Source organism: Mesoplodon bidens (assembly GCF_964165515.1).
Source record: "Mesoplodon bidens genome assembly, chromosome: 15".
NCBI lineage: Eukaryota > Metazoa > Chordata > Mammalia > Artiodactyla > Ziphiidae > Mesoplodon > Mesoplodon bidens.
The window spans coordinates 84252323-84276775 of NC_138171.1; the positions used below are offsets into that span (position 1 = coordinate 84252323).

The 24453-nt window shown below is 56.3% G+C and overlaps 1 protein-coding gene across 5 annotated transcripts in view; it reads left to right on the forward strand.

The window, feature by feature from the left end:
- The first annotated feature begins 5954 nt into the window (after positions 1-5954).
- FBXL18 (F-box and leucine rich repeat protein 18) overlaps positions 5955-24453 on the forward strand; it is a 40094-nt gene continuing 21595 nt past the window's right edge. Inside the window, exons 1-4 of one of the 5 annotated variants that reach the window (XM_081256158.1) lie at positions 5955-6115; positions 12091-12306; positions 15933-17476; positions 17790-18199. In XM_081256158.1, the coding sequence (XP_081112284.1) occupies positions 6098-6115; positions 12091-12306; positions 15933-17476; positions 17790-17997 (1986 nt within the window). In that variant the 5' untranslated portion in view covers positions 5955-6097 and the 3' untranslated portion in view covers positions 17998-18199. Of the gene's footprint in view, positions 6116-12090; positions 12307-13616; positions 15755-15932; positions 17477-17789; positions 18200-24453 lie in introns of those variants that run through there. The other 4 variants (XM_081256156.1, XM_081256157.1, XM_081256159.1 and 1 more) reach the window with 4 other exon arrangements.

The following is a 24453-nucleotide window of genomic DNA, read 5'->3' on the forward strand; positions in this document are numbered from 1 at the left end:
TTTGCGCAGCACCTTGGGGGTGTGTGGTGGGAAGAGGGCTGTTCGACCTCCTGGTGGCTCCAAAAGACCAAAGGGGAGCCCACGGTCCCTGGGCTAACCTGGGCAGATTTTCCTAGATCAGTACATGAAACAGCATGGCGGGTGCAGAATGTGCTATCAGGAAGGTGTCCTGTTCGCCAGGGTGTTGCCCTCTGTCACCTGGCCCAGAGGAAGAGCACCGAGGATGCTTCGCCCTGACCCTGTGCTGTCTTAGAGGCCCGGGAACCAGGAAGGGAAGTCCCTCCTGGGTCAGTTCCAGCTCTTTTGGTCTAATTCAGGGATGGTGGTCAGCCCTGGGCTCTGGGAGCTGCAGGTACGTTTCCACCGGTGCGAGTTGAGTACCTGCTCTGTGCTGATGTCTTGGACACAGAGCCTGCCCTGGAGGAGCTGTCAGTCTGGAAACTCCCCTCTCTCCCTCCCTCCCTTTCTCGCTTTCTCTCTTCCCCCCTTCGTCCCTCACACTGTTTGTACTAGGCATGGTGCCATGCGATGGGATGCAGTGGAGAAGAAACCAGGTGTGTTTCCTGCCCTCACAAGGTGCCCAGCTTACTGGGCAAGACAGAATAAATAGGAATGTACAAGTACCAGTGGTGACGAGAAGAAGGAGGAGGAGCGGCTGCGTGTGGTGAAGAACATATAAGGTCGGCCTGGGAAAATGGAGACGTTCATCCCGTGGACGCGTGATGGCGTCGCGGGTGTAGACGTACATCAGAGCTCATCAAAGTACCTCAGTGAAGCTGGAAAAAACTAAGAAATACAGGTGGAAAAAAAAGGAAAAAAGCAATCATCATTTTGCCTTTTCCCAACAAATGAGGTAATAAAGGACCATAAACCTGGCTGAAGGGGGGATGGGGGTATCCGTGGCTCTTGAGCAGGAGGCTTCTTCAGACGGCTTCCTGTGGGAGGGGTGCGGGAGCTGGCCAGACAACAGTCGCCTGGGCAGGTGGAAGTGTGGGTGTGCGCGTCTCAGGCAGAGGCCCTGATTGACTGAGGACAGAGGCCCGGGCATGAATGGGAGGGTGGATGGGGCTATGGGTCTTTTCTTTGTGGCCCTGGGAAGTCACGTTACTGTCCACATGCCCATCTGAGAAATGGGAATGTCAGTAACAGCTGGAGAGGTGCTGTGAGCAGGTGCTCCCTCAGTCTTTTCCTTTGAAAGGAGACACACATTTGACCCTTTAGGTGCTGCTCCTTTCCTCCCGGGGCCACAGCTGGGCTGATCATCTGGGCTAAGCCAGAGGGTGCTGCATTATTACCTGCCGCCTTCCTCTCAGCACCCATTTTACAGATTAGGAAACTGAGGCTCAGGGAGGACAGGTGCGCTGGCCCCAGGTTACCCACCTTATAAGTGAGGAAGCTGGAATTTGACCCTAGTACCTGTGAAGCCCAACAGGGCAACAGGCCAGAAAAGGCAAGGTTCAGCCCAACACAACCGGCCTCTTGTTTTACAGAACTTTGGCTTCTCCACTCTGACCCTTGAGCCACCTCTGCCCCAGGCCAGGAGGCTCCTTGCTTTCTCAGGTGGCTGGCTCCCCCGTGAGGCCGCTCTGACTGCCTGAGGCTCACCTTCTTAAGCAGCTGAAACCGTCTCTCGCTGGAATGTCCCTCCTCTGTGAAGCGCCTCCTGCCTGGATGGAACTGCACCCTAACAGGTGTCCTGAGAGGAGGGGAGACTTGGCAAGTGCGGGGGCTCAGAACCCCGGGTCGTTCCCTTCATCCTGACGTGTCTTCCTGGATCCCAGCAGTGAGGACACAGGGAGGATGCTTGGAAGCTCGTGGTGGCACTGTTGCAGGCCGGTCATCTTCGGGGGGGGGGGACCTGGGGCTGTGAGGCGGCTCTGAGGGGCCAGTGGCAGGATCGGAACTCACCCTCTAGCCTGGAATCACCCAAGGGACTCGGGAGCTGGGATCATTCAGGGCCACGGCTGGCGCCTTCACTCACTCATTCACCTTATTCATCATTCAACTTACATTTCAAGCAGCCACGCAGCTCTAGAGGGGGGGGTTCAGCAGTAGTACTGCGACATTGTCCCTGCCCTCATAGGGCTGCCAGTCTTTTTTTTTTTTTTTCCCACTGCATCACACGGCTTGTGGGATTTTAGTTCTCCAGCCAGGATCCAATCTGGGCCCTCGGCAGTAAAAGCGCGGAGCCCTAACCACTGGACTGCCAGGGGATTCCCAGGGCTTCCAGTCTTGCTGCACTGTCCCCTAGGGGGCCACGAGCCACACACGGCTATTTATATGGAGATTAATTACAATTAAGAATTCAGTTCTTCAGTTGCACAAGTCACATTTCAAGTGCCCATTGGACAGCACAGGTATGGAACATTCTCAACCTTGTAGAAAATTCTAGTGGATGGCACTGGACTGGTGGGAGGACAGATGTGGACCAAAACCTCATACTTGACGGCCCTTAATTATCCACTGGGATAAATGCCTTCAAGAAATACTTGGAGGAATGGTGACAGAGAATAATGGAACAGTGAGCTGGTCGGCGGGGAGGGGAAGGTTTTCTGTGGAAGGGATGTTGAGAAATGAGTCAGAGTTGGGCTGAGAGCCACCTGACAGCGGCAACAGCACAGGCAAAGGCAGAGGGAGCGCTTCAGGAGTGAGCGGGTCAGAGATACATATTTCAAAAGTAATAACATTTAAATTTTAGAGCAGTTTTAGGTTCACAGCAAAATGGAGAGGAAGGTACCGAGATTTCCCATACATCCCCGGCTGGCGTAACCTCCTCCACCATCAACATCCCCACTAGAGCCGGAGAACAGAGCAGAGTGGTACATGTGTCACCACTGATGAAACCTACACTGACACATGGTATCACCCGTAATTTACCTTGGAGTTCACCCTTGGTGTTTCCATTGTACGGGTTTGCACAGACGTCCACCATTACAGTATCATACGGAGCAGTTGCACTGCCCTGAAGATCCTCTGTGCTCTGCCGGTTCCTCCCTGGCCTGGTCTCCCTAAGTCCCGGCAACCACGGATCTTTTTATTATCTCCATAATTTTTGCCTTTTTTTAAATATAATGGTTTAATCAATCTTCTAAAACTGATTTCAAAGAACTTCTAATTTTTGCCTTTTCCAGAATGTCATGTAGTTGGGATCATGAAGTATGTAGCCTTTTCAGATTGGCTTCTTTCACTCAGGAATGTGCATTTAAGTTTCCTCCATGGCTTTTTTAAAAATTAATTTATTTTTTATTATTTTTAAAATTTTATTTATTTATTTACTTATTTTTGGCTGCGTTGGGTCTTCGTTGCTGCGCACAGGCTTTCTCTAGTTGTGGCGAGCGGGGGGCTGCTCTTCGTTGCAGTGCGTGGGCTTCTCATTGCGGTGGCTTCTCTTGCTGCAGAACATGGGTTCTAGGCGCGCGGGCTTCAGTAGTTGTGGCTCGTGGGCTCTAGAGCGCAGGCTCAGTAGTTGTGGCACGCAGGCTTAGTTGCTCCACGGCATGTGGGATCTTCCTGGACCGGGGCTTGAACCCGCGTCCCCTGCGTTGGCAGGGAGATTCTTACCACTGTGCCACCAGGGAAGTTCCTCCTCCATGTCTTTTCACGGCTTGATAGCCCATTTCTTTTTAGTGTTGACTGCTATTCCACGGTTCAGATGGACTACAGTTCATTTATCCATTCACCTACACTTCTCAGTGGACGCTGTGAGGAAGCGTCACCGAAACCTGGAAAGGCTTGTGACAGACTGAGAACAGTGAGGCACTGGGGCTGACTCCCCAGCCCCACACTCAGTGATTTTCCAACTCAAATGTTCCTCAGAATTGGGGATGCCCAGGAAATGTGAGACTCCTTCCTCGTTAGAAAGAGTAAGAGTGGTAGAGGTTACAGCTTCTGTGTATTGAATAGCTCCTCTGCTGGACACGTACCTGCATAATCTCATTTACTCAATCATTGATTTGACAAATGTTGATCAAGGGTCTGCTGCAGCCATGTCCTCTTCTAGTGGGGGAGGGAAAATAAACACATCTGCCACAATGAGAAACATACCTGATTATGGCTTATAGGGGAAGGAAAGGAATGGGTCAGGGAGTCAGGAGAACCTGGGCCTCTGTGAAACCCCCAGATGCCTGCCTGAGTCAGAGTCGGGCTTCATTGTTGAGGTTTTGATAGTAAACAAAAAATAATGGAAACCCCATTAACACGTGTTTGCCTCAAGTGGCTCCTAACCTTTGACCTAACCGTGAGCTCTTTGAGGCAAGGACTGTGCCTGTTCCCATGGTGGCCCGCCCACAGTTGGAGCCACCAGAGTTCTCTGGATACAAACTGGCTCAACCTGGTGAGGTGGGAGGGAAGTGAGGCCCAGGGAGAGTTTAATATGAAGCTTGATGTGCTGGGTTGCATAGCGTCCCCCAAAGATTCAGGTTCACCTGGAATCTCAGAATGTGACCTTATCTGGAAACAAGATCTTTGCAGATGTCACTAGTTAAGATGAGGTCATACTGGCCTAGGGTGGATCTTAAATCCATCATGACTGGTGTCTTTATAAGAAGAGGAGAGGGAATTCCCTGGCAGTCCAGTGGTTAGGACTCAGTGCTTTAACTGCTGTGGGCCCGGGGTTCAGTCCCTGGTTGGGGAAGTAAGATCCCATAAGCCCCAGCGGCGTGGCCAAAAAAAAAAAAAAAAGAAGAAGTGGAGAGGAGAGGATACACACACGTGCAAAAAGTGAAGATGACCCCAGAGGCAGAACTTGGAGTATGTGGCCACAAGCCAAGGAATTCCAAGGATTGCTGGCAACCTCCGCAACCTAAAAGAATCAAGGAAGAGGGCTTCCCTGGTGGTGCAGTGGTTAAGAATGCGCCTGCCAACGCAGGGGACGTGGGTTCGAGCCCTGGTCTGGGAAGACCCTACATGTTGAGGAGCAACTAAGCCCGTGCACCCCAACTACTGAGCCTGTGCTCTACAGCCCACGAGCCACAACTACTGAGCCCTTGCACCACAAATACTGAAGCCCACGAGCCACAACTACTGAAGCCCACGTGCCTAGGGCCCCTGTTCCGCAACAAGAGAAGCCACGGCAATGAGAAGCCCGTGCACCGCAAGGAGAGTAGCCCCCACTTGCCGCAACTAGAGAAAGCCCGCGCGCAGCAACGAAGACCCAACACAGCCAAAAATAAACAAATAAAATAAATAAAAATTTAAAATATATTTAAAAAAAATCAAGGAAGGATTCTTCCCTTGAGTCTTTGGAGGGTGCATGGCCCAGTCAACATCTTTGTTTCTTTTTTTAAAAAAATAAATTAATTTATTTATTTAGTTTCTGACTTCTAGCATTCACATCCAGTTCTTTCTTCCCCACAAATTTTTATTAGTCAATGATTTGTAAATGCAAAAGGTTACAGGTGAGAGCATATCATCCAGACATTAATTTACCCAGAAAATATTTATTCAGCGCCCATGTCAGGGAGCTTTCTAGGTACAGGGCGTTTACAGTTTATTGGGGAGGACAGGAAAAAAAAAAAAAAAGGTACAGTGGATCAGATAGTGCAAAGAGTTATGGAGAAAAATAACAGAGGATAAGGTTATTTGTTAGGTGTGTGTTTGTGAGGATGGGGAGGGGGTGATGCTATTTTCTGCAAGGGGGTCAGGGACCGGCTCTCTGACAGGTGGTTTCTGAACACTGCAGGCACTGGGACCGGCAAATGCAAAGGCCTAGAGTCAGGAGAGTGCTGGGCCGGCAAGAGAGGGCCTGTGTGGCTGGAAAGGGGCGTGCTCTCGAGAGCAGAGGAGCGGGACATGACGTCGGAGAGCAAGTGCAGCCCGGCCAAGATGCCCGCGCTCTATCCAGCCCGGATGCCCGCGCTCTACCCAGCCCAACCGGGTGCTTGGCCGCGCGCCGCACCCAACATGGCGGCCGCGCGGGACTCGCCCGCGGGCTAGCGGAAGTGCGTATCGGCGGGCGCCGGAAGTGGCGAGCGGCCCCCGCCCCCTGCCCCGGATCTCTGTGGAGCCTCCGACGCGCCGGCTTTGAGCATCCCTGGCCAGCCAGGCGGGAGGTCCCGGAGCTGTGGCTCGGGCGGCAGCGGCTCGTCCCGCCCTCGACATGGCCAGCATCGGAGAGGTACGGCAGGCGCCTGTCTCTACTCTCCTACCTGCCCGGCGGCTTTGGTCCCGCTCGGTCCTCCCCACCCTGACTCCGGTTCCCCTGCGTCCTTTCCGTCTCGCTCCCTTTCCCGCTCCATCCTTCCCGTCCTGACCTCGGCTGGCTCTCAGCTTCCCATCCTGACCGCCGCCGCGGCCCTCACTCCGACCCTGGCGTCGGCCTGGCTTGGTCCTTCCTGCCCCAACCCTGGCCTCGGCCTCGCCCTGTCCTTCCCATCCCTACCCTGGCCTTGCCCCTTGCCCCTTGCCCCTTACCCCATCCCCCATCCTTGACCCATCCCGCTCCCTAGGACCTCATCCTGTATCCGAAGGCATAAGCTCTCTCAACTTTCGGTTTTCCATCCGTTTGCCTGTCCGCATTCCTGATCGGCAGACTTCTCCCCCTCTCCCGCCTTCCAAAGAGTTTCCAGCTCCTCTAGGTCTCCCAGGCCCTCTTCCCATGCCCCTGTGCCTTGGCTCAGCCCTTGGAGCTCTGAGACGTTCCTCCTCCCTGCCCACTTCCCTTCCCTTCCCATCCTATCCTATCCTGTGTCGCTGAACGTTCGGTTTCAGTCCAGCCCACTTTCCTCGGAGCCTGCTTGTTGTGTGACTTGGGGGGTGGTAGAGGAAAAGCCACTTCACCTGCGGGACTTGTGATTCACCCTGAATTTCTTCCCCAATGCTCCACAAATCTGGGTCTGACGGAGAAACCCACCGAGTTCCTGTAATGGGGTGCAGGGTATTTTCTCTGTACACCAGGAAATGGGGGATCCGGACAGTGACTGGGGTCTTCCCTTTTGTTGATTCCCAGCTACCTGTTTGTGTACCTGTGTGCACCTGTATTTATACCTGTCGTCCGGGACTCAGACCGTCGAGCGTACTCCCTAAGCCTTGCGGGCTTGCTCGTGCTCCGGCGAGCAGGAGCCGGTGCGGCATGAGTGTGGGGGAGGCGGCTGGGGTTGCCGACAGCTGTTCTTCATTTGAAGCGGATTTGGCTCGGAAGTGGCCCCTTGATTGAGGGGGAAGGTGTGGGGCCCACCTGCTCGCTGGTAGTAGGATTGAAGGGCCAGAGAGTACCAGCTCCCCCAGGAAGAATCCTGGGGTATAGCCTGGCTGCATTAGCAGATTCCCGTTAGTCGCGTGTGCTTGTGGGGGGGCTGTCTGGCACCTTGGTCTTACGGGGTCTTGGTGCAAAGGCCCCTCTGTTCCTTGAATCATATGTCGGGGCCCTGCCCGGTGAGGCCTCTTGTCCCATCGTGAGGGTCTTTTGGCTTGAGAGGAGAGAGGGGGAGTCTTTCTCTATCCTGGACATGATCAAGGTCCCTTTCTCTGGGACAGTCTAATTATTTAAAAAAATTTTTTTTTATAAATTAATTTTTTAATTTTTGGTTGTGTTGGGTCTTTGTTGCTGCATGCGGCCTTTTCTCTAGTTGCGGTTACCGGGGGCTACTCTTCGTTGTGGTGCACGGGCTTCTCATTGTGGTGGCTTCTCTTGTTGCGGAGCACGGGCTCTAGGCACGCGGGCTTCAGTAGTTGTGGCACACGGGCTCAGTAGTTGTGGCTCATGGGCTCTAGAGCACAGGCTCAGTAGTTGTGGCGCATGGGCTTAGTGGCTCCACGGCATGTGGGATCTTCCCGGACCTGGGCTTGAACCCGTGCCCCTTGCATTGGCAAGCGGATTTTTAACCACTGTGCCACCAGGGAAGTCCCTGGGACAGTCTAATTATTGATTGATTGATTGACTGAGATACAGTTAACATACCATAAAATTTACACTTTTATTTTATTTTTTTTCAGTATTTTAAAAATTTTAGCTGCACCATGTGGTATGCAGGATCTTAGTTCCCTGACCAGGGATCGAACCCACGCCCCTGGCAATGAATGGAATCACGAAGTCATAACCACTGGGCTCCCAGGGAGGTCCTAAAATTTACTTTTTTTTTTTTTTCCAAAATTTACTTTTAAAGTGTATAATGCAGTGGTTTTAAAATATATTCACAAGGTTGTGCCACCATCCCCACCCTCTGATTTCAGAATGGGGTGGTCTGATTTTTTTTTTTTTTTTTTTTTTTTTTTTTTTTGCGGTACGCGGGCCTCTCACTGCCGTGGCTTCTCCCGTTGCGGAGCACAGGCTCCGGACGCTCAGGGTCAGCGGCCATGGCTCACGGGCCCAGCCGCTCCGCGGCATGTGGGATCCTCCCGGACCGGGGCACGAACCCATGTCCCCTGCATCGGCAGGCGGACTCTCAACCACTGCGCCACCAGGGAAGCCCGGGTGGTCTGATTTTGAGCATCCTTGCTGGGCTTAAAATGCAGATGTCTAGGACTGCTCCCTGAGTTTCTGAGGAGTCGGGCTCTGCGTTTTTTTTTTTGTTTGTTTTTTTTTTTGTTGTTTTGTTTTTTAAATTTATTTATTTATTTATTTATTTAGGGCTGTGTTGGGTCTTCGTTTCTGTGTGAGGGCTTTCTCTAGTTGTGGCAAGCGGGGGCCACTCTTCATCACGGTGCGCGGGCCTCTCACCATCGCGGCCTCTCTTGTTGTGGAGCACAGGCTCCAGACGCGCAGGCTCAGTAGTTGTGGCTCACGGGCCTACTTGCTCCGCGGCATGTGGGATCTTCCCAGACCAGGGCTCGAACCCGTGTCCCCTGCATTGGCAGGCAGATTCTCAACCACTGCGCCACCAGGGAAGCCCGGGCTCTGCGTTTTTAATAGCTCTTCAAATGATTCTGAAGCCGTGGTTTGTTGACACCCAGTTCAATGGCTCTTTCCCTTGGGCATTAGAAAGTGATCCCTGTTCAGGAGCCATTCCTGGCCTAGGGAGGAGACAGGCAAGCAACAAACGAGTACAGTTCACCGATGAGGCTGGAGACTGGAGGGGGAGGATGGTAAGCTGGGGCGGCAGTGGAGGAGAAGGGTGAGCTAAGTGTGTCTGGGGGATGCTGGAAGGGCTTCCTGGGGACGGAGCCTTTGAGCTGAAGTTCTGAGAGAAGCAGTTTCTTTTGTGTGGTGGCACGTTGGGTGGAGGGGGCAGCTTGGGCAAAGGCTTGGAGGCCTGAGTGCCGTGTATCAGGGGACATTCCGGAAAATGCCAACTGGAGAAGCAGAGGCTTAGGAAGAGGGGCGATGTGAGAAGCCTCCCTCAGGTCCCTCCTGTGATCAGAAAAACCAAAAACAAAAGTAAACTGTAAAACTCCACACACTTGCGAAAGAACGTTATAATGAACTTCCATGTACTCACTGCCCGTTTTTTTTTCTATTTCTTTTTTTAAAAAATGTATTATTATTTATTTGATTTATTTATTTTTGGCTGCATTGGGTCTTTGCTGCTGTGCACCGGCTTTCTCTAGTTGTGGTGAGCGGGGGCTACTCACACACCCCCGCTCGGAGGTGAAGGAGCTCGGTGGCCTCCTCCCTCCCTCCTGGTGGCGGCCCCCTATTTGCTGTTACCTCTGCAGAACTCGCTGCCTTTCCTGGGGGGAAGGTACACGGACTTAGACATGAAGCCTCCGTTCCAGGGAAAAGACTCAACTGTTGCAAACCCAGCACAACTGGGCCTCCCAGGCTTGGCCGTCGGGAGACCCGGGGGGAACCAGTGCTGCCCGGGCGGCTGCTCCTCTCATCCAGGCCTGCTGCCCTGAACGCCTGTCCCAGGACAGGGGCTGCTGGCCTAAGGACAGCACTGGGACACAGCATGTGGAGAAGGTGATCGCATCGGGGGTGCTGAGACTGGACGGAGGAAGCTGCAACTCACCTCCTGTTTTGTTTTGTTTTTTTAAAATTCATGTAATTTCTAGGTGGTTTTAAGAGAAATTCAGTATTCCATACTGTAACTGGAAATTATATGATGCTGGAGTTTCTGGGAGTGTTTTGCCCTGTGTTCTCTTTGCTCTGCAGTGGCGTTCTTACTTTGATAAATCTGCGAATTGGGCATCAGAAGGGGTCAGCCTCAGGCTGCTCAGTGGAATTCAGGCCCAGCTCTTCCCACTTGTGCCCAGGAGCCCTGTATACCAAGCTTGCCTGATAAGGATTTGCCCCTGGTCCCAGCCTCTCTCTCGGGAGATAGAGTCCCTAGGTCTAGGATGCGGCCTGGGAATCTGAGTTTTTAACAGGTGTCTGGGATGATCCCAGATGATCGGCCCTGGGAAATTTCTCAGGAAAGTCACGTACGGTTCAAAACACCGGACCCCAGAATACAGTGACCCAGGGCAGCTATGGACTTGGGTCTGATGGCTGCCTCCTGCCCCTGTAAAGGTGGGAGGAGGGAGACAGGACGGAGGGCACTTCGGAAGGAGGGAGGGAAGGGAAGGCAAGTCTGGCCGCTGCCTCTCAGGCCGAAGGGAGAGTGGGAGGGGCCGATGCTGTGAAAAGTGTGGGCAGTAATCGGGGAGAGCTTTCCCGTCCTGGCAAGGGCTCGGCCCGATGCAGAGGCTGGAGGGGTGTCGCAGTCAGAGCTCCCGGGAAACCCCTGGTGCCTGTGTGGGGTGTGCAGACAGGCCCTTCCTCCCTGGACTTAACGGTTGCCATGGCAGCAGCAGGGCTTTCCAAGCCTGGAGGCTTCCATCCATGCAAATATGTATGGAAAAAGAGTCAGGACCGAAGAGGCGGGGCTCGTAGACAGAGTCACTGGAAAAGGCAGTAGAAATAGCTCTGGATACTCTCCCTCCTGGGAGTGTCAGAGGCCCCCCATCAGTGAGGACGTTTAAGGCAGGAGGGGCCCCTCAGGAGGTGTTGGGAAGATACAGGGATTCCTCCCCACCATGGGCTTTTCTTAGAGCATCCCAGTTCCTTTGGCCCTGATTTGGGGATTTCACAGCACACTGACATAGGTCTATCTCCTCTTTGTCTTCGTTGTACAGGCACTGGTCAGTAAGACGGGAAGCCCACATTAGGGCAGAAAACCTGTAGATATTTGCAAAAGCAGAGTGGAACAATATGTGTGGACATCTTACTGGAAATACCAACATGGATTTCTTTCCTTTTCTTTTATTTATTTTATTTTTGGCTGTGTTGGGTCTTCATTGCTGTGCTCGGGCTTTCTCTAGTTGCGGTGAGCGGGGGCTACTCTTTGTTGCGGTGCATGGGCTTCTCATTGTGGTGGCTTCTTTTGTTGCAGAGCACGGTCTCTAGGTGCGCGGGCTTCAGTAGTTGTGGCTCGCGGGCTCTAGATCTCAGGCTCAGTAGCTGTGGTGCACGGGCTTAGTTGCTCCGCAGCATGTGAAATCTTCTTGGACCAGGGCTCGAACCCGTGTCCCCTGCATTGGCAGGCGGATTCTCAACCACTGCGCCACCAGGGAAGCCCCCAAACTGGATTTCTAACCAGGAAGCCTGATAAGTAGAGAGGAGTTGTGCCGTTCCTATCGTTTGTTACGAATCTTGAGATCTAAAAATGTCATTGGTCTGGTAGGTGCTGTTTCTTGCTTACTAGGGCCTCATAGCTTCATTCCCCCATTTGACTCGTCCTTTCCCCGTCCAGCGCTGTCCTGAAGAGCGGATACACATGTCATACACATAATGGCAACTCGTTACCCATCAGAGCAGCCCTCGGAGGTGAAGGCACTGGACCAATTACCATTGTCTCTTGATGGCCTTCACCTGCCCAAGGATGTCTTACGGATACAGCCTGCCATTCGGGGCAGAGTGGGGTGGGGGCGGAAGAGCAGCTTTTACAAATGGACAGCCTCGGCTGATGGTCATGAGTTGAGTTGGAAACCTGCCAGACTTGGCTGGTGACCTTCAGTAGGAAAAATCTCTCTTAAATTTCAAACCTGTTACTTTTGAAGAGCGATCCTGGTGTGCAGGTTGAAAGGGGCTTTCGGAGAATGTTGGGGACTCTTTGCTCTGCAGTTAAGATGTTTGGTAACAGCCTCTTCTTCCCCATGGACTGTGGTGAAGGCTTCCCTTGCCTGAGGGCCACCCTGGGGGATCCCATGGAATTTGGTGCCCCTTGTTTTCAGGACACATCCAACGACGGCGATGCACCCCCTGCAGCAGCCGCGGTGGCAGATGGTGCCCACCTCCTGGGCTTCTCTGATGAGATCCTCCTGCACATCCTGAGCCACGTCCCCAGCATAGACTTGATTCTGAACGTCCGGCGCACCTGCCGGAAGCTCGCAGCGCTGTGCCTGGACAAGAGCCTCACCCACACGGTGCTGCTGCAGAAGGACTATGAGGTGAGGGGCTTGGGGGTGGCGCTTGGCATGCGGGGGGCAGAGATGGGGAACGACCGAGGTGCCTGACTGAGGCCCCGCACAGCCTGGCAGTGGTGGGGCACTTGCAGGGATGACACGGCAAAAGCCAGGGGCCCAAAAGTGCAGGTAGTGTGCCATCTGCGCCAGGGCACAGGTAGACCAGGCGCTCTTCTGGCAGGGTCTTGGGCCTTGGCACTGGGCCAGGAGGGAGACTGACTCCCTGGTAGATAGGTACCCAGGAGTGGACGTGCGGGCCCACTGTCAGTGTTGGGCTTTCCTGTGGAGTTAAGCTCAGTTGGAGGCACCACCTCTCGCCACCAGCAGCATCGAGAGTTCTGGATGCTCTGCATCCTCGGCAACACTTGGTGTTGTCAGTCTTTTCAGTTTAGCCATTCTGATGCATGGGGGTGGTGTCTCATTCTAGTTTTAACTTGTATTCTCTGGTGGAGGATGCTGTCGATTATGCTTTCATCGGGTGCACGGGCCATTTGTATATCTTCTCAGAAGTGTCTGTGCAAGGCTTTTGCCCGTTCATTATTGTCTATCTTTTTCTTAGTGAGTTTTGGGCGTTCCGTATATATTCTGGTACAAGTCCTTTGTGGGATGTGTTGTGAATGTTTTCTCTTATAGTCTGTGGCTTGCCGTTTCATTTTGATTAATAGTGTCTTTTGAAGAGTGTAAGTTTTTAATTTTGGTGAGGTCCAATTTATTGAATTTTTGAGTTCATGCTTTTTGTATTCCGTTGAAGAAATCTTTGTGAAACCTGAGGTCATGAAGATTTTCTCCTATGTTGTCTTCTTTCTTCTTTTTTTTTTTTTTAACTTTTTAAAAAAATTTAGGGGGCTTCCCTGGTGGCGCAGTGGTTGAGAGTCCGCCTGCCGATACAGGGGACATGGGTTCGTGCCCCGGTCTGGGAAGATCCCACATGCCGCGGAGCGGCTGGGCCCGTGAGCCATGGCCGCTGAGCCTGCGCGTCCGGAGCCTGTGCTCTGCAACAGGAGAGGCCACAACAGTGAGAGGCCCGCGTGCTGCAAAAAAAAAAAAAAAATTAATTTTTTTTTTGGCTGTGTTGGGTGTTTGTTGCTGCACGCGGGCTTTTCTCTAGTTGCGGCGAGCGGGGGCTACCCTTCATTGTGGTGCACAGGCTTCTCTTGTTGCGGAGCACAGGCTCTAGGCGCATGGGCTTCAGTAGTTGTGGCATGCGGGCTCAGTAGTTGTGGCTCACGGGCTCTAGAGCTCATGGTCAGTAGTTGTGGCACACGGGCTTACTTGCTCCGCGGCATGTGAGATCTTCCCAGACCAGGGCTCGAACCCGTGTCCTCTGCACTGGCAGGCGGATTCCTAACCACTGCGCCACCAGGGAAGCCCCTCTATCTATTTTTTTAATAGGGTTGTTTCTTTGCTATTGAGTTGTATGAGTTCTCTGTATATTTTGGATATTAACCCCTTATCAGGTATATGATTTGCAAATATCTTTTCCCATTTAATAGGCTGCCTTTCATTTTGTTGATGGTTCCCTCTGCTGTGCAGAAGCTTCTCAGGTGATGTAGTTCCTCTTGTTTCTTTTTGCTTCTGTTTTTGGTGTCAGATTTCAAAAAATCATCACTAAGACTGATGTCAAGGAGCTTCTTGCTACTTATGTTTCCTTCTAGGAGCTTTATGGTTCCTGGTCTTACGTTCAAGTGTTTAATCCATTTTGGGTTAATTTTGGTGTATGGTGTGGGATAGTGGTCCAGTTTCATTCTTTCGCCTGTGGCTGTCCAGTATTCCCAGCACCCTTCTATGTTGTCTTATAGAAGTTTATAGTTTGAGCTCTCATGGCACGTCTGTGAACCTTTTGTGTTCATCTCCACATAGGCTGTGAGGTCAGGGTGAGGCCCCCTGCTCTGCACACAGCTATTCACGCCTCCCACCACTACTTACTGCAAAGGTTATCCTATCCTCGCCGAATTGCCTGCAGCCTGGAAAATCAGTGGATGACCTGTTTTAAAGATAAACAGAGGCCTTGCCCTTAACTCAAATTTTAGGGGACCTGGAGGGGCTCCTCCTGTTGTTGCTGGCTGGGCAGTGATGCCTTTGGAACCCAGAATGAGGCCCCTTAGAGCTCAGCCTCCTTCTGTGGGAGCGCTGTGCTCCTCCCTTACGGAGAGCTGAGCTTACTCCCCAAAGCGCTGAGGTCAGGCTTCCTGCCCACGAGGGTTCTTTACTGTAGAGGAGGGGCAGGTGCACAGTCTGTCTGGAGCGTTTGGAAAGTGTGTCCTTCGTCTGCACAGTTGTGTGTGTGTACATTTGCCGTAGAGAAGTGATCATGTGCACAAGCCTTATGTGCGTGGATGCTCGGTGCTGTGTTGTCCGAAGGCCTCGGTGGCCACTGGGCCCCCGACTGGACATACTGTGGCTCCCTAGGCCGTCCAGGCCAGGTTTTTGAGGAACATTTAATGACACGGAAGTGCATGTGACGTAAAGGGAAACGACAGCCGAAGGACGCTTCCAGGGCGTGATTCCACGATGTGACTTCAAAACCCCCCACCTAGCATGAAACTTCCCATCCTAACCACTTTTTTTTTTGTTTTTTGGACGTGTTAGGTCTTCGTTGCTGTGTGCGGGCTTCTCATCGTAGTGGCTTCTCTTGTTGCGGAGCACAGGCTCTAGGTGCGCAGGCTTCAGTAGTTGTGGCTCGCGGGCTCTAGAGTGCAGGCTCAGTAGTTGTGGCGCACGGGCTTAGTTGCTCCGCGGCATGTGGGATCTTCCCGGACCTGGGCTCTAACCTGTGTCCTCTGCACTGGCAGGCGGATTCCTAACCACTGCGCCACCAGGGAAATCCCCTAACCACTTCTAAGTGTACGGTTCCGTCAGCCCTAAGTACATTCACGGTGTTACGCAACCATCATCACTCTTTCCGAAACTTTCTTATCGCCTTAAACAGAAACTCTGGAACTATTAAGCAATAGCTCCCATTTCCCCTTTGCCCAGGCCTCTGGTAACCTCTGTTCTCCTTTCTCTTTCTGGTTTTGCCTGTTCTGGATCTTTCGTATAAGTGGGATCATACAACATGTGATCTTTATGACTGGCTTCTGTGGGCATCGTGTCCTCAGGGTTCACTCATGCTGTCGCAGGGTCAGGATCTCCTTCCTCTCCCTGCCGAGTAGAATTCCACTGCATGGATGGACCCCACTGCCTTTATCTGTTCATCCGTCGATGGACGGCCGGGTTGTTGCCACCTTCCGGTTGTTGTGAACGGTTCTCTGTGCACATGGGTGTGCAGGAGTCCGAGTCCCCGCTTTCAGTCCCCTTGGGTGCACACCTGGCTGTGGAACGGTGGGTCACGTGGTAGCTCTGTTTCGCTTTTGGAGGAGCCACCAGACTCTTCCACAGGGGCTGCCTCATTTTCCATTCCCACCTGGCCGAGGCTCCTGACTGTCGGTGGAAGGTAAGCGTGCGGGGAGGGACGAGGCGCCAGCCCTGCGCTCACTGTCCCTCCTCAGCTGGAGCGGGGCCTCTGCCGGGCCCCCCGCGGCTGTCACGGGGGTGGGCGCGGTCTGGGGGGTGAGGGTGGAGGAGACGCCGGTGCCTGCAGCCCCTCTCTCCCCACCTCCACCCCCCCGCAGGCCAGCGAGGACAAGGTGAAGCAGCTGGTGACGGAGATCGGCTGGGAGATCCAGCAGCTCAGCATGGCCGGCTGCTACTGGCTGTCGGGCAGCACGGTGGAGCACGTGGCCCGCTGCCGCGGCCTGGTGAAGGTGAACCTCTCGGGCTGCCACCTGACCTCCCTGCGCCTCTCCAAGGTTCTGTCGGCCCTGCAGCGCCTGCGCTCCCTGGCCATCGACGTGAGCCCCGGCTTCGACGCCAGCCAGCTGAGCGGTGAGTGCAAGGCCACGCTGAGCCGTGTGCGGGAGCTCAAGCAGACGCTGTACACGCCCTCGTACGGCGTGGTGCCCTGCTGCACCAGCCTCGAGAAGCTGCTGCTGTACTTCGAGATCCTGGACCGCACGCGCGAGGGCGCCGTGCTCTCGGGCCAGCTGATGGTGGGCCAGAGCAACGTGCCGCGCTACCAGCACCTGCGCGTCTTCTACGCCCGCCTGGCCCCCGGCTACATCAACCAGGAGGTGGTGCGCCTTTACCTGGCTGTGCTCAGCGACCGCACGCCCGAGAACCTGCACGCCTTCCTCATCTCCGTGCCCGGCAGCTTTGCCGAGAGCGGGGCCACCAAGAACCTCCTGGAGTCCATGGCCCGCAACGTGGCGCTGGACGCGCTGCAGCTGCCCAAGTCCTGGCTCAACGGCTCGGCCCTCCTCCAGCACATGAAGTTCAGCAGCCCCTTCTACTTCAGCTTCAGCCGCTGTGCCCTGTCCGGCGGCCACCTGATCCGGCGCGTCATTGACGGCGGCAGGGACCTCCGGAGCCTGGCCGGCCTGAACCTCAGCGGCTGTGCGCACTGCCTGGCACCCGACTCCCTGCTGCGCAAGGCAGAGGACGACATCGACAGTGGCATCCTGGAGACGCTGGTGGCGGCCTGCGGCAACCTGCGGCACCTCAACCTCTCGGCTGCCCACCACCACAGCCCCGAGGGCCCCGGCCGGCACCTGTGCCAGCTGCTGGCCCGGCTCTGCCACCTGCGCTCCCTGTCGCTGCCCGTCTGCGCCGTCGCTGACTCGGCGCCGCGGGCCGACCGCGCGCCCGTCCAGCCCGCCACGCACGCCGTGCCCCGCGGCTTCGGCAAGAAGGTCCGCATCGGCGTGCCGTCTGGCCCCGACCCTTTCTCCGGGCAGGCAGGCCCCCCGCCGTCCTCTGTGTTCTGGTCGCTGCTGAAGAGCGTGCCCTTCCTGGACCGCCTCGAGCTGATTGGGTCCAACTTCTCGTCTGCCATGCCGCGCAACGAGCCAGCCATCCGCAACTCGCTCCCCCCCTGCGGCCGGGCGCAGAGCGTGGGGGACTTGGAGGTGGCCGCCATCGGCCAGCTGGCCTTCCTGAGGCACCTGACGCTGGCCCAGCTGCCCAGCATCCTGACAGGCTCCGGGCTGGTCAGCATCGGCCTCCACTGCCAGCAGCTCCAGTCCCTCTCCCTGGCCCACCTGGGCACGATGGGCAAGGTGGCCTACACTTCGGCCCTCTCGGACATGCTGAAGCACTGCAGGCGGCTCAAGGACCTCAGGTGAGGGCACCCGGCCGTCCCTCCGTGGCCTCTGCTGGCCCTTTGGAGGCCTTAGGGGCGCGGAGGGGGAGCGAGGCGCACGGCCTTTTGCTCGGCAGATGTTGGCGTACCCGCTGCGCACCTGCTGAGGCGAGCGGGGTGCAGGCCTGTCCTCTGGGGGCCGAGAGTCTTGGGGTGCTGACAAGGGGCTGTGCGCAGTGGTGGGGCGCGGGGGCCCGGGAAGCGGCGGTTGGTGGCGCCCGGGGAGGGTGTGCAGGAGGCAGTGCCACCCGCGCCTGGCACATCGTCCTCTCGTTGCCTGTGGCTGTTTCAGTGCCCGGGCTCTAGGATGCTGCTGCGTACGTGATCTTATTAATCCTCGTGCCCGTCCCACGAGGTGGACACAGTTCTTGCCAGATGACGGAGCTGGTAAGTGGGGGGGCCAGGGGTGGAGCCTAGCTTTGCGACTCTTGAAGGGTGAGTCGGGGTCAGCCAGGAGATGCAGGCGCAAGGCTTTCCGGGAAAGAAGGCAGCGTGTGTAGAAGCCCCAGAGGCTTACAGACGAGCAGCGTGCTCAGAAGCCAGATGATTCTGATCGGGGGGCGCGGGGGCGTCAGGTGAGGCGAAGGTGCTGAAGGACTTCAGCCCGCAGAGGGAGGGGTCCGGGTTCCAGTTTGGAGAGGTCCCTCTGGCCTCCCACCTGGACTGGAGGGGCCAGGCCGGGGGAGGGGAGATGGAGAGGCGGGCTCAGAAGGGGGCCGCACGCTGTTGAGATGTGGTGGTGCCCGGAGCGGGACGGCTGGGCTGACCTGAGGGGCCGCCCCGGGAGAGTGCGGGGTGGTGGGACCCACGGACCTCGGCAGGGCTTCCCCCACCCAGGTAGTTGTTGGAGGGCCACTGGCGATTTCCCGGGCCCTGATGCGGAATGATCCCTGGCGACTCATGCTGTAGAGTTAAGGCTGTTCTTGTGAGGGCCTGGCATTTAGAGCGTCAGCCTTTGTTAACCTGAGCCAGATTTGAAAATGTCTACAGATCTGATCTTGAAAAACTGCAGTTTCCTAAACATCGTCGTGGCCTCAGGCCTCAGCTCTTCGAGGGCTTCGGGTGAGGGAGGGAGTGGCCGCTGGGCTTGGTCTCCGTGAGGCTGGAGCTGGCGGGGCAGCCGGGTGAGGGCGGCATCGGGGCACGGGGACGCGCGCGTGTCGTCATCGCCGCACCAGTGAGCACTCACTGTGTGTCTTCGCTGCGGGCCGGGCACCAGGCTGGGGGCTCTCTGGCGCTGTCTGGCTTGATCCCCTCACTGGGCCCTTCGTCGTTCCTGCTTCGTGGAGAGGCAGCGGACGCCTGAGGGAGGAGCTGAGGTCCACCCGGGTCGTCGAAGTCCAGAGCTCGACCTGGGCCCCCGAGCCACACGAAACGGAGACAAGCGTGCCCTTTTCGGACCTCCACTCTCCCCCTAGAAGGCAGGAAATGAACCGGATTTGAGGTGGAGCTTTGCTGCCCCCGCCCTGGAGCCTCCCAGAGCTTCTCTGCCAGGCTGCCTGCTGCCCCCAGGGCAACACACGCTGCGGGCCCCCCGCCCAGTCCCTGTCAGCGTGAGGGCTGGGGCCCGGGGTCCAAGCCTGGCCTTCCACGTGGCTTGGCCCCCTCCTGCCCTGTGGGGCGGGGCGCCACCTGTGAGTGAGTGGGGAGGGGCCCTGGCCGCAGCCCCTGGCCCTCACCCTGCACAGAGTGAGCCTGGGCTGCCACCTCAGACGGTGCTGTCCCTCTTGCCCGGATCGCTCTCAGCTCCCCCTCTTTTCACTGGTCCATCTCCATTCAGTGCCTCCTCCCACCTTGTCCCCTCCCGTGTCACATCAGTGGCCTTTCCAGAAGGACTGTCGTGAAGTGAGTGGTCAGTGGGCCATGCGTAACTTGAAGCTGCAGGTGGACCACAAAATACATCCAACCAACGAAAAACCACCGGGTCTGCTGTCCTGTTACCCTGTTGGATTCTCGTGATCAGGAACTGAATGTCCCTTAGTTCGGGGAGCCTGAGGGAGCACTTGAGTTCTAATTTAACGGAACTCAGAGCCAGAGTGTTTCTGGATCTGTCATTTTTGTCCTCAGTGTTCTGGCTTTCTTGCTTTCTTGCTTTCTTGCTTTCTTGCGCCTCTTAACCTGGCGCCTTTTCTGACCACGCTGTGGTCAAACCACATGCTCGTTATTGAGGAGTGTTTGATCAAAAGAGAAATCAGTGAAAGTCAAGTCAAGTCATACATTCACGTGGTTTAAAAAGTCATGGGACTTCCCCGGTGGTCCGAACTAAGATCCCACGTGCCTGCGCGATGCGGCCAAAAAAATAAAAATAAGATAAAATAAAAAGTCACAGTGCTTCAAGGCAGGTAATGAAAGCTGGCCTTCTCTCTCCAACGTCCTTTCTCCCTCATGTCCACAGTGTCCTATTTTTAAATTAATTAATTAATTAATTAATTTGGGCTGCGTTGGGTCTTTGTTGCTGTGCACGGGCTTTCTCTCTAGTTGCGGTGAGCGGGGGCTACTCTTCGCGGTGCGCGGGCTTCTCATTGCGGTGGCTTCTCTTGTTGCGGAGCACGGGCTCTAAGCACGCGGGCATCAGTAGTTGTGGCTCGCGGGCTCTAGAGCGCAAGCTCAGTAGTTGTGACACATGGGCTTAGTTGCTCCACGGCATGTGAGATCTTCCCGGACCAGGGCTCAAACCCGTGTCCCCTGCATTGGCAGGTGGATTCTTTTTTTTTTTTTTTTTTTTTTTTCTTTCTTTTTGCGGTATGCGGGCCTCTCACTGTCGTGGCCTCTCCCGTTGCGGAGCACAGGCTCCGGACGCGCAGGCCCAGTGGCCATGGCTCACGGGCCCAGCCGCTCCGCGGCATATGGGATCCTCCCAGACCGGGGCACGAACCCGTATCCCCTGCATCCGCAGGCGGACTCTCAACCACTGCGCCACCAGGGAGGCCCGGCAGGTGGATTCTTAACCACTGCGCCACCAGGGAAGTCCCACAGTGTCATATCAAATGTCTGCTGCCTACAGGGTTACCTGGAGACGGCAGGTGCTCCCAGCTCACCCGGGCTGCTGGGTTCCCTGCACGAGGCCTGTGCTTGGCCTCTTCAGGGCTGCTGTGCCTGGAGGAGTGGGGAGTGGGCGTGGCGTCCAAGCTGGTCCCATGTCCCTGTGTGTCCTCGTCCAGGAGATAGACCCTAGCCTTGGGTGGAGGCAGGCAGGACCCACGGCAGGGGCCTCAGAGTCAGAAGGCCTGGGTGGACCTTGGGCTCTCTGTGCCCAGGTCCTTGTTCTTTAAAGTGGGGCTGTTCAGACCAGAGGGATTCATCCTTATAAGACACTTAGAACAGGCCTTGGCACTTATAACACCTGTTATGGTTCTTCATCCATTCAACAAATACATGAGCACCTCTTATGTCAGGCACTGTTCCAGGCACCCAGGACACTGAACAAAACAAAGATCCTTGTCCTTGGGGAGCTTACATTCTAGTGGGGAAAACAGACCAACAGTCAACGTAAGGAAGTGTACGGTGTATTAGACGGTAACCAATGCCGGGGAGAAGCAGCAGAGCAGGGCGAGGGGTGCCTGGGTGCAGGGGTGGCATTTGGGGTACATTTCATGAAGGAGGTGAGCTCTGAGCAGAGAACTCAGGGAGATGAGTTAGAAAGCAGAACCTGGGGGAAGAGTGCTGCGGACCAGGCAGGTAGAGTCACATCAGCCAGTACGGAGTCCACGACCCACAGGATGACTTATATTTACATGAACTAAAATGAGATAAAACCAAGCATCGAGTTCCTTGGTGGCACCAGCCACGTCTCAGGTGCTTAGTAACCACGTGTGCTGGTGGCCACTGTGCTGGACAGAGCACATACAGACACTCCCCTCTGCCCAGAAGGTTCTGTTGGACAGAGCTGAGAGTGCAGGGCCCCGAGATGGGTGTGCCAGGGTCTCAGGAGCAGCCAGAATGGAAGCAGGGCAGGTCACGCTGCTGTGCCGAAAGTGGCCTGGGAGCAGCGGTAGGGCCACTGTCAGGGGCACGTCAGACATGCAGGGAGCAGCCAGGCGAAAGCGGGGGTTGGGGCATGGCCAGAAATAGCCAGGTTCTGACTTCACAGGGAATCTGCTGATTGATTGGGTGCATGGGATGGGTGCTGAGGCTAGGTGGGTCCAGGCAGTGCCAGGGCTTCTGGCCTGGGCCGTTGAGCTGACGTGGCTGCCATCGGCCGAGAGAGGAAGGCAGGGGTGAGGCTGCACACGTGTGGGTTGGAGAAGCCTGGACCACCCCCCCGCCCCTCCCCCCCAACCCCCAGAGAGGAGGAGCCATCTCCCAGGTCCTCCAGCTGGCGCTTGGACTGGAGAGACCGCCCAACAGGAACTGGTCAGGAGGATGAGGACTTGGCAGAAGAGACCAGGCAGGAGCTGTCTGGGAGAGAGGAGGCGGGGGTGGGGATGTTCTGGAAGCTGAAGGGAGAGACTGCCCTTTAGACTGCTGCAGACTGTGGCTGCCCCCATTGGCTTGTATTTGTACAGCCGCCATGTGCTCTCCCCGTGCTAACAGGTCTTTGACATTTTAACAACCTTGGGAGTGTCGATATTATTGTCCCATTTTGCAGATGAGGAAAGTGGGGCCCAGAAGGTTAATGAACTTGCTCAGGAGACACAGCTGGTCTGTGGGCAGCTGGGAGCGGGTCCTGTCTCGTGGGGTCGCTGGATGTCAAATGGGGTAACCTGGCGTTTAGTGGTCACCAAGTGACTTCCAGAGCCTCGGACGTGATCTTTGTGGCCCAGAGCTTCCCCCGGGGCAGGGCCGTGCAAGCAGTGTGGGTTTTGTGGGCCGACCTGAGAACCTGACCGCCTCTCACGATGGGCTTTCTGTGCACGCGGCTGCTGAGGCCACACCTCATCGGAGCTGGGTACTGCCTGTTCAGAACAAGCACCAGTTTCTAGAACTTGGCCAAATGGCCCTGTTCCTCTGGATTCCTGCCTCTGTGGCAAGCGGAGCCTGGGGGGGTGGAGGGAAAGGAGCAGATGGTGCCTGTCTGCCATGGGCAGGCACTGCAGAGGCTGTCACAACGCTCCCAGGGCGGCCTCCCTGGACAGCTCCGCACTTCCCTGGTCGGCCTCCGCCGTCCCCACCAGCGAGGCCCATGAACTGCAGCTCTTTGCCCGCTGGGGCCAGGGCCGCTCCTGCGGGAACACGTCATCCCGCTGGGGCCTCGCAGGCTCTGGATTTGGCTCTGGATTTGTGGTGCACCTCGCCAACGGGAGGATGCCAAGCTGGGCAGAGCAGGGCACCTGATGAAGCCCTGCCTGGTGGAGAGGGCAAGGGAGAGTGTCACCCTGAGTCACCCGGGGCTGCCCCTGACCTCGGAACTGGGGCAGCGTCTGGGCATAAGCGAGAGGGCTTCTTGGAGCCAGGCCCTGGAGGCTATGCCATGGCCACCCTCCAGGCCTGGGCGCTGCTCGGAGGGGCGCCTGAGAGGTGGGCAGGCAGATGAGGGGCGGCCTGAGCGCCTGTCTGTGCCCACAGAGCCTCTCGGAGAGCAAGCATCGGAGGCCAGACCCCGAAGGAGTCCAGACCCTTCGAGGTTGGAAGGCTGGGGCCCAACCCCCCAGGGCGAAGCCAGTCACAGAGGCGCCCCTCCTCCTCTGCCCTGAGCAAAGACACTGCCCGTCACTCGTGTCAGGTTAGCTCTGCCAGCCCACCACCCGGAGGAGCGGGGCACGGTGTGGACGTGCCAGCCTCGCCCGCCCCACCAGGCCTGTCCACCCTGAGCACCCGTGACGGGGGCTTCCTTCAGGGGGAGGAATCTGGAGTGGCTGGCATGCCGAAGAAAAATGTTCAAAAGCGTGGAGTACGCAGCTCCCTCTGTCTCTCCTCTCTGTCTGCTTGAGATCCCCAGCAGGTAGCGCAGACCCGCATCGCCACCTAGTGACCGAGGTGCCGCAGGCCTGTCCTTCCCGCCGCCCGCGGTCCAGCTTCCTCACTGCTCCAGGGACGACTAGCGGGTCAGGGCTTTTCGCCCCCCTCCAGTTTTCCCACTTTCAGGTCTGCACAGTATGCTTACCTTAGGATCTTTTAAAAAGATAGAACCAAATAATGTGTTCAGACATTTTCTTAAGAAACATAAGCTTCTCGGAACATTCACACCCATGGGCGAGATGTGCTCGCTTACTCTCTGGGCCCAGGGGCTTCAGGGGCCGCGGGTCCTTGGCTCACAGCCCTGAGAGGCCCGGCTTGCGGCTCCCTGACTTCTTCCCGGTTTCTTTAGGGATGAAATTCATTCAGTGGCGTCCAGCTCGTGAGGCATCGCTGACCACTGCAGCTCTTGGGGAGCCCTTTCCCTGGTGTTTGTGCCTGAGCGGCCCTGCCCGGGGGCTTCCTTCCTGCTGCACCTGGAACCCTCGACGGGGAGAGAATGTGAGGCTTTTCAGAATCATACCCCAGAGAGACCCGCGTTCCCCCCAGAGTTTTAGGAGCTTGCTAGAACTTCAGAGAGACCCACGGTCCCGGGCAAGACGCCGTGTTTGTGCAGGGAGTGATTTGTGCAGTGCCTGGGCCTTGGCGGTGGCCGGCCTCAGGGGACAGCGTCACCCCGGCCTGAGGCACTGTTCCCACAGCTCAGGCGCAGCCTGGCAGAGTACTGTCCTCCCGGGCTGGCCGGCTTGCTCGGAGGGCTGAGGCCCCACGTGGCTGGCACGATGTCCATCAGAGGCCTTCGTGGCTCCTTGAGAGAGAGCCTTGCCAGGTGCCCAGTGGCCACCCTTTAAAGCGTCCTCCTTTTCAGCCCTCGGGTTCAGACGTAGCCCCCGAACTGCAGTTTCCCACACACGTGCCCAGCTCTCCATCATCCGCGAAGCCCTTCTCCCGCCCGCGGCGGTGCCTGTGTGCCTTCTGCCTGCTTTGGGTGGACATCTCTGCCTGGCCTCTCCTGCTCGTGCCGCCAGCCTTGAAGCGGCTCTGGCCGGGTGACCAGGACT